General features: G+C 36.1%; 2 protein-coding genes across 4 annotated transcripts; both read left to right on the plus strand.

Moving 5' to 3' along the window:
• The first annotated feature begins 863 nt into the window (after positions 1 to 863).
• LOC100248617 (D-ribulose kinase) lies at positions 864 to 5,277 on the plus strand. Of its 3 annotated transcripts, XM_002265736.5 has the most exons (9): positions 864 to 978; positions 1,055 to 1,296; positions 2,094 to 2,233; positions 2,335 to 2,587; positions 2,687 to 2,819; positions 3,672 to 3,760; positions 4,006 to 4,283; positions 4,791 to 4,860; positions 4,978 to 5,277. In XM_002265736.5, the coding sequence occupies exons 1-9, from the start codon at positions 912 to 914 to the stop codon at positions 5,185 to 5,187; spliced, it is 1,482 nt and encodes a 493-aa protein (XP_002265772.3). In that variant the 5' UTR covers positions 864 to 911; the 3' UTR covers positions 5,188 to 5,277. The 3 variants fall into 3 exon arrangements, with proteins under 3 accessions (XP_002265772.3, XP_019074690.1, XP_010647679.1); XM_019219145.2 differs by having other exon boundaries at positions 884 to 1,296; XM_010649377.3 differs by lacking the exon at positions 864 to 978 and having other exon boundaries at positions 1,181 to 1,296; positions 2,090 to 2,233.
• Positions 5,278 to 6,879: 1,602 nt separating this feature from the next.
• Positions 6,880 to 8,873, plus strand: LOC104878779 (uncharacterized). The gene is made up of 5 exons (XM_010649422.2): positions 6,880 to 7,601; positions 7,774 to 7,914; positions 8,016 to 8,157; positions 8,469 to 8,591; positions 8,832 to 8,873. The coding sequence occupies exons 1-5, from the start codon at positions 6,880 to 6,882 to the stop codon at positions 8,871 to 8,873; spliced, it is 1,170 nt and encodes a 389-aa protein (XP_010647724.2).
• Positions 8,874 to 9,453: the final 580 nt, after the last annotated feature.

Raw genomic sequence — 9,453 nt, forward strand, 5'->3', positions numbered from 1 at the left:
TCAAATTGTCAGCAATTGTGCAGCGGGTGACAGCATATCTTGGCCTGCTTGAGGAATTGCTAAAGAAGCTCTTTATGCCGCACGATTGTAACATTATCCAAAAATAAGGTACAATTTGTTTGAATATGGTGTATTTATAAATGCAATAATTACAATAAAAAAAAAACCATCAAATGAATTCAACAAGTGAAAGGTTGCTTAACTAGCCCATATTTTATTGGAATCATAGCATAAAATAATAAATTCATTAAATTATTATTATCAAATTAGTATAATCTTTATCAAATTAATAATACAAAATAAACAAAAAATTATAAGAATTATTTTAGCCAAATTGTTAATTTTAAATTAAATGTAAAATTTATGGATATACCTAATTAATGAAAAAAAAGTACTTTTAAGTTTTAAGTGAAATTTGTGGATATACATAATTAAAGAAAAAAAAAGTACTTTTAAGTTTTAAGTGAGTTGAAATCAAGTTCGGAAAAAGGCAAAAGGAAAATCACAAAAAAAAAAAAAAAAAAGAATGCAGCCTTTTTAACTTTTTTTGAAAGAATAGAAAATAAAAAATAATTATATTTTATTTTGTTTTGTTTATAATTAAACAAGAAAACATCGAACTATTTTTTATTATTTTAAGAGTTCTAAAGTTAAAATCATATGAATCATGTCATAATATTGTTATTTTTTTTTTAATTTATAAAAGTACAATTAAAAAGAGTATTTTAATCAATATATTAAAATAACAATTACATTAAAAAAAAAAGTAGATTTTTTTTTCCCCAAATATTTTCACCCTTGCACTTTCCAGGCTTTCAAACGACATCGTATTATGCATTGCTGTCTCATGCTCTCTCCTTTAAAGTTTGTTTGATCTCCTTATCAACAAAGAAAGCACTGGAAGAAGAGAGATGCATGCCTCAATCCAGCAGCCCACATGCTCTTTCCCATCTCTCTGCCCTCCATCAGCCAAACAAGGCAAAAAAGTTGATAGAATCAATTGCAGATTTTAATGGGTCGTTTTATACTGATACATGTGATTTCAACTTCTCAGGATGCTGCAATTCAAAAAAGCCATTTTGGAGGCATCAGCTGCATAAAACTGCAACCAAAGCGAAAGCAAGAATGATGATGAACCCTGGAAGCAATAAAGACGATGGAGAAGTTTCTGGGCAAGTGGGTCATAGGCTTTATCTGGGTATGGACTTTGGCACCTCTGGAGCGAGGTTTGTTCTTATTGACAAGCAAGGAACAATTCAGGCCCAAGGAAAGAGGGAGTATCCCCTTCTATATATGGTAGGCTTATTGGACCTCAACCTTGTGCTTTTCTTAAATTAAAAACATGGTATCGAATGTAGTTAAATGAAAATAAATAAAATCTTTATGCAATTTTGCTTACCCAGAATCTTAAATCAGGGAATGGCTTGAATGGACCAATGATCTGTGGCTGATATTCATTCCCATTACCGAAATTGCTTAATTTTCTGGTCAAATTGGTAGCTTAACATGGTCTTAGAGCCTGCCCAAGTTAGAACCACACTGCTTGTCTATCTCCCCCACCCCATATATTGAGCCCATCTGTAAGCCCAAAGAAAGACTACCCATGAGGGGGGTGTGGCTGATAAGCCTGATATGCATTGTTGAACCGCCATTACCTATCAGTTTAAGCTTTTGGGTCGCAGGTTGAATTGGTAGCTTAACATAATCCATTTATCAAGTTAGCTAACAGCCAAACACTCAGAGAATAGCACAAATTGGTATTCACCAGTGACATTTGAATGCTGCATGATTGAAATTGAAGGCTTGGATTTATATCCAAGTTGTTCAATGTTCCAATTTGTAGCAATGCTGTAGACATGTGAAGTGAAAACTGCTTTCAGTATGGTTGTTTGTTAATTTAATAGTTGATATGGGTCAAATATATTGTGAATTGGGAAATTTTTGTTTTGGAATTGGGTAATTCTGTGTAAAATTGATAGATAAGCGAATATTTCAATGTCAAAGTGGAGTTTATGGTGAACTTTGGTGTGCCTTGTACCGTTGCTGGTTCAGTTTTAAGAAAACTGAGAAGCTTGTTTTTGTTGTCTAGAAAGAGTGAAGAAACAATGGATTGGGTGAGCTCCTGGAAAAAGACACTTTTTTCACTACTTGAAGATGTTCCGGTTAGTCTCCGTCCATTGATTGCTTCCATCTCTATAGATGGGACTTCAGCTACGACTCTGATCATTGATAGGTAGATAAGTTTAGAAGAAGAAAAATTGCTTATTGTTTTATGGTTTTTTTCTTATACATTGATATCTCCTTTAAGCCCAGCGTCCAAATTTGGTGATGCAGCACCACAGGAGAACCATTATGGAGACCTTTCCTCTACAATGAGAGCTGTCCTGATGCTTTGCCAATAGTAAAGTCCATTGCTCCTGCAAACCACACAGTCTGCTCTGGTTCATCTACCCTGTGCAAGCTTGTCTCATGGTGGAATTCTGATGATTCAAATAAAGAACATGCACTATTGTTGCATCAAGCAGATTGGCTATTGTGGCTTCTTCATGGAAAGCTTGGAATTTCTGACTACAACAATGCTTTGAAGGTATTAATTCAATCTGTATAGCGACCCTTTGCATTCTGGCTCCTTGCTACCTCTATGATTAATTAGGAAACACAATGAATCATTCTTTATGTGATACAGGTTGGCTATGATCCTGAACATGACTCCTATCCATCTTGGCTGCTCTCTCAGCCATATTCACGAGTTTTACCTTCTGTAAAAGCTCCTGGAGCTTCGATTGGTTATTTACAGGAGGACATAAGAACACAGTTCGGTATGTTTGTCCTTCTATCTAGTAGTCCCAATTATGAAGGCTATGTAGTATCAGAGTTCTGTTCTTTCTATGTACATTCTTTAGCTGCATTAGTATCTAAAAATAGCAAATGGCACCTTCCATATTATTTTGTTTTAGGATATTTCATGGGAATTGATTTCAAGTACTCATTAAGGTCATTGACTATGATCATTCAAATTGGGGGTTAATATTTCCATTGCCCCTTCCTCTGTCAAACTTATGCTGCCTTTTTTTTTTCTTAAATGCCTAAGCTCCAATCCTCCAAGCCTTTTCTAGTTAAGTTTGTCCGATCCTTAGCTGGCCTTTCTCTCCGCTCCATGGCACTGGGCCCTTCTGTGGCCCCCATTCCAGGTCACTGAAGTTCTCAAAAACTATCCTTCATTTGTTGCATAAACTAGCTGTTTTTCTTGCATGATCAGCAGCAAAAAGATGAAACTAACAAATTGTACTCCAAGTTTGAAAAACCACCAACTTTCAAATTTCAAGCAAAAAGTTTCCTTCTCAATACAATACAATGCTGTGAATTATCGTCAAGAGAAAATAAGCTCATTTCAATGGCTCCCTGTCATGTAGTTCTGAGCCTGCACCTAGCATTTTCACTTCCACAGTAATTGAACTCTAGAATTGTGGCCTTTTTGTATTGAACAAAGAACTATTTTGCTCTAGAGTCTGGATGAGCTACACATTTGGTCATGACAATTGGAAATGTCACGACTGACTGCTGTTTGATTTGGTAATTCCTGACTTTGATTATTGACAGCATTGCAAATTGCCGGGCTTTTCTAGTCTTCTTAAACTTTACCCGATGTTGTATTGGAAAAAACTTGGCAGGTTTTCCAAAGGATTGTGTTGTCTGCACAGGAACCACTGATAGCATTGCTGCGTTTCTCGCAGCTCGTGCTACTCAACCTGGGAAAGCTGTGAGATTTCTGCCAGACTTGCTCCTCTGTTTTTTAGCTATGAAAAAAATTTCACATGCAGTTCTATAATGTAGATTGGTTTAGCAGGAATGCTGTACAATCACTTTGTACAGATGTGACTCACCTGTATTTTTGTTCATATGGAGCACCTATTGTCTTCTTGAGTTTTCTATTATTTAACAATGCAATTAGACACAAAAGCCTGTCCCAAATCTCTGCATTTTGTTCATAATGTTTGTTATTAGGTAACGTCTTTGGGTTCGACACTTGCTATTAAACTACTGAGCACCAGTAGGATTGAGGATGCTCGATTTGGAGTGTATAGCCATCGCCTTGATGATAAATGGCTTGTTGGAGGTGCTTCAAATACAGGTGGAGCTGTTCTTAGGCAGATTTTTACCGATGAGCAGTTGGAGAAATTGAGTGAACAGATCAATCCCATGGAAGCATCTCCTCTGGATTACTATCCTCTGCATGCTGTTGGCGAAAGATTTCCTGTGGCCGACCCAAAGATGGTTCCCAGGTACTTTTTTTTTCCTTAAAAAGAAAAGAAAGAGAAAGAAAAGAAAATAAAAGAAAATAAAATTTTTTCTTAAGGAACCAAAGTATTTCCATGATTACCATCTTAAAGAAACCTTATGACTTCACCTTGTTTAAGATATAAATCAGTTGCTGCTATTAGGAACAATCCGAACAAAGACCCTGCAGATCTTCGGGAGAATTTATAATTACTACTCATTGTTACAACATTTCCCCATCAAACAAACCCGTAAAACATAGTGTAACTAGGCTGAAGAAGCAAATATAGGTGCGATCAAACACCTCACCTTGGTTCTAGCCCTGTTCCAAAATTCTACAAGTGTATTCTGGGGCTTAGTTTGCATGGAAGGTACCTGCAATAACTTCCTGGCTGACAAAATGGTTTATATTTGGCCATTAGGAAGAAATGGAGCTCTACATGGTGATACTAGTGCAGGCTGAAATGGATTCATAATTGGATTGTTTGATCTTTTCTTTGATTATCACGCAGATTACAGCCACGGCCAGAAAGCGATGTTGAGTACTTGCACGGCATTCTTGAATCCATTGCACGCATAGAGGTAGAGAAATTCCCCCATCTTCTTCCCAATATCTACAAGAGTGAAAGGAATGGACAGTTGTTAACTAGAGGATTGTGTTGCATACAGCCTGACTACATATAGTGTTTGTTATTTCAGGCAAAGGCTTATAGCTTACTGAAGGACATGGGAGCAACACAGGTTGATGAAGTATTCACTGCTGGCGGTGGTGCAAAAAATAGGACATGGGCAAAGATTCGGGAACGAGTGCTTGGTTTGCCTGTGAGCCGGGCTATTCAAACCGAAGCTGCCTATGGAGCTGCTCTGTTGGCATTGAAGGGCGCCCAGCGAGATATAGATATTCCGTGAGAGCATAGTATAAATTATTAATCTGATATCTATCACCTAATAGTTTAATCACTTTTGAGTTAATTATAAATCAAATTAAGATGTTTATCATTTGGATTCTGTTGACCCACCTCCCTTGCCTCTCAGTAAATGGGAGACTGCAACGATACCCGCTGCTTGCTCCGATGTCGTCCTACCTACACGAAATGATCGGTTCAAGGCCCGACATTCAACTTTAAATTAGGGATGCCGATGGCGCAACTCGCAGCCCAGTCTCCTTTAAATTTTAATTTTTAATTATATTAAAAATAAATATATTTTATAAATAAATGGAATATTATTATTTTTATAATTTATTTTACTGAAAATTGATTTTTTTATATGATATGTATTAAAAATGAAAAAAATTTAAATTTAATTATTTTTAAAAAATATTTATTTATAATCCCCAATCCATCCAAAATTTAAATAAAAATCTCAAATTATTTCTTAACTTATTTATTTTAATTTTAAGCTCGTTTGTTAGCTCGAAAAACTCTATGCGAGATATAAAGTTTACAAAATAGGAGAAAATGAGAAAATGAAAATTAAATTTAAGAAAAAAATTTATTTCCCTTCCCTATTTTGGCTACTTCTGTGGAGAAATATAGCTTTCCGATAAAAAAATTGAGTACTTGATCATGATGATGATTACGATCAATCGTGGAAAACCGTGTCGTGGGGCGGGATTTAGCCATGGGATTGCTATCCAAAAGTTGATGGCTAAGATCAACGGTGGAAGTGTGAAGAGGTTGAATCACAGTAGCAACCAGTACTACTACGGAGTAGAGGAACAATAAATGAAAGCGAACATTGGCCGTCACAAGCATAGACCCTGATATGATGTCACGTACCTGATAATGGCACCGCATCCATGCATTTAATACCTACTCCTCTCGTAATCATGATTAAATCCTTTTTCTACTCTTCCACGCTCACTTTCTTCATGCGCCTTCACACGCGCATCTCCAAGGTTTATCATTAATTATCAAATGAGATTTTGAGTTTTGACTAGTAAAGGAATTCAAAAGTGAGAAGAATCTCAATTACACTTTTAGTACAGTATTAAATCCACGTGTTCAATTTTTAAAAATAAATTTGTAATTATAAATGAGTTGTTATTATAGTATTTCTTATAGTTACTAGTAAAATTTGTTAAATATACAATATGCTAAAAATTCTTTAAATATATTAAAAAAAATAGATTATATCAAGACATATTTTAAAAAATATGGAAATTTTTTATAAGAAATTATCTTTAATAGAAATTCATAAGGGGCCGGTCCATGTAACATTCATAACATTTCTAAAGGTTGAATCTATTTTGTGATGTTTAAAAGTATTTTTTGTTTTCAAAAATATATATTTGGTATTGTTATATAAATTATTCAAAAACTATAAATTTTTTTTACCAAATTCATAGTAAAAAAATATTTTTTTATATCAAAATATTAAATTATTTTTTGAAAATCATTTAGATTATTACTATTATTATTTTATAAAATTAAACAGTATAAAAATTCTACAAAGGTTGCATTTTATAGGAAATTTTTAGAAAAAAAATGTTACCAAAATATTATGAAAATATAAACTAATTCAGTAATTTGTTCTAACAGCATGTTATTATTATTATTCCAATTTGGACTTATTATTTTATTTTTCTAGCCCTAGTCAATGAAAAAGTTGTACATTGTCGTACGTGAAACCGGAGCTCTCTCTCCTCTCTATAAACCTTCTCAGCCCTCCATTTCATTCTCTCAACATATGCTTCTCCTTCTCCTTCCTCAGTCCGGGAGGTTCCAGCAGCTCTGCAAATCTTCCATGGCAGCTGAGAAGACTTTGAACCCCCAAGCACCCGAATTCATCCCCACCTCTCTCTTCTCTAGCCACTATTCGCCTTCAAATTTACTTCTCTTCTATCACAATAGCTTCTCAACCCCATTTTTTACACCTCTCTACTCTACCTCCTACTTACCTTACCCATCTCTGTTCATCTCACCACAGCGTGTTTTCTCGCCGGTTCCACTCCAGTTGCCGCCGCCTGTGGAGTTGTCGGTGGTGGAGGCTTCGTCTGAGGATGATACCCAGGTGGAGAAGCAAGCTGTGATGGAGAAGAAGGTAGTTGTTGAGAAGTTTAGTCCGAGAATAGTGGGTAAAGGTGTTAGGAATCGGTGGGTTTTGAGGAAAGGTGGCGGTGGGCAAGGGTTTCGAGGGCATGAAAACCAGAACAAGCAGGCTTGGAGGGTCAGGGTTGGTGATGGTGATCAGAATCAGTATTGTGGGAAGGTGGAGTTGAAGCCTATTACACGCAAAAAAAACCCTAAGGATGTGCTGCCTATTCAACCCGGTAGCAACGACACCACCGTTATGATCAGAAACGTACCAAATAAATACACGTATGCGCCTTTCTTCTTCTCTTTCTGATTCATCTTCTTCATGCGCAATTTCGTTTAAGATATAGTAGTTCTTCTGATCTGTATATTGAGGTTTGATGGTGATTTAAATTTGCGGGGTTTCGTAAATTTTCATGTATTTTTCGTAATTCTTGTGCTGTTGTCCTTTTATCAGTCGTGAAATGTTACTGCAATTCCTTGATGAGCACTGCATGAAAGAGAATCAGAAACTAGGGTTGGAGAATTCTGAAGAAGCCGATCAGGAAGAGCGGATTGTCTCAGCCTTCGACTTTCTGTATTTGCCTATAGATTTCGAGTATGTTACGTTTAATTTAAGAACTCCTGAACTTCAATTTATCTTGAGAGGACCTTATTATATACATAATGTGGTTATTGTTGTGTTAACTGTTGGTGCAGTACTGGGATGAACAAGAGCTATGCGTTTGTGAACTTCACACACCCAAAAGCAGTGTGGAGATTTCACTTTGCTTCTCACAATCAGAAATGGGAACTTTTCCACTCTAAGAAGATACGTGAAATAGTCTGCGCAAAGATCCAGGTCTAGCCCCCAATAATCATGATGATTGATGACAAATATCAGATCATATCTTTATCTCACTACACTCCATGCATGTTTCTCTCTATACAGGCTTCTGGGGTTTTGATTTGAAAGCTTGCTTTATCAATTATCATTACTCTCCGGCTGTCCACACACAACACAATCCATATATATATATATATATATATATATATATATATATATATATATATATATATATATGTATCATAATATCATATATAAATTCATATATGTATATATCTGATCATCTTTAAGTTTTGGTTTGATTTGAAAAAATGCGATAAATGAAGGGGAAGGAGGCGCTGGTGAAGCACTTCGAGAAGATGAGCTTTGCGTGTGAATGGGATGAGTTCCTGCCCTTGTGCTTCAGCCCAGCTCGGGATGGCTCCAGGGAGTTGGTGAAGCAAAGCACCGTGGGTAGTAGAGTCGACGCATAACCCCCACTCCTCCACATTGCCTCACTCAGTCTCACGCCAACCAAATCTAGCTGTCTGGGTTTAGATTTCTGAGTTGTCTGACATGACAACCGCAGCAGCTTCTGTGTCTCATCCTGTCACCATCACATCTATATTTTATATAATATGTAGATTTGGGTCAGTTTCATCCTATAAAAACTCTTAAGTTGAGTTCAGTTGTTTCTGTTTCTGTTTCAGTTAGCGAGATCAGGGTATAAGCTGTTGAAGGGTGAGTGTTAATGGTGGAACTGGGTCCACCTTCCACCCCATGTTGGGAAGGGTTTTGAGAAGAAAAGAGTGGTGGAGCATAGCACCTGCACCTTGTCACACTGGAATGGTAGGTGCTGGGGTCCACCCTCTTCCATCGATCATCAATGGCTGTAGTTAATCCATGTTATGTTATAAGATGTGATGTTGTAATGTAATGCGGGTACAGTAATGGAAGGTGCAAGACATTCTCTGGACTGTTCTGAGTTTTTCAATTTTCTCGTTTCCATTTTTTTTGCTATAACTGCAAGACATTCTCTCTTTAGTCTCTTCTAACTTGATGCTTCATTGATTGTAAGCAGCTGATAATCAGAGTAACATTCTTTGAAAAAAATGTGATTTTATGTGAATGATTTATCTGACATTTGCAGAAGAAACAGATTTTTTGAAATTAATTTTTATTAAAAAAAATGCTGTATATACTCCAAATTTTATAAATATGACAGCTTGTAAATAATTTTGATTTTAAATAGAAAAATTGGAAGGGCATGGTGGTGTTTGGTGAAGTAGAAAATAGGAGTAGAGAGAGGTAGAGTGCAAGAGAAATTATTTA

Source organism: Vitis vinifera, chromosome 3, assembly GCF_030704535.1.
Source record: "Vitis vinifera cultivar Pinot Noir 40024 chromosome 3, ASM3070453v1".
Lineage (NCBI taxonomy): Eukaryota > Viridiplantae > Streptophyta > Magnoliopsida > Vitales > Vitaceae > Vitis > Vitis vinifera.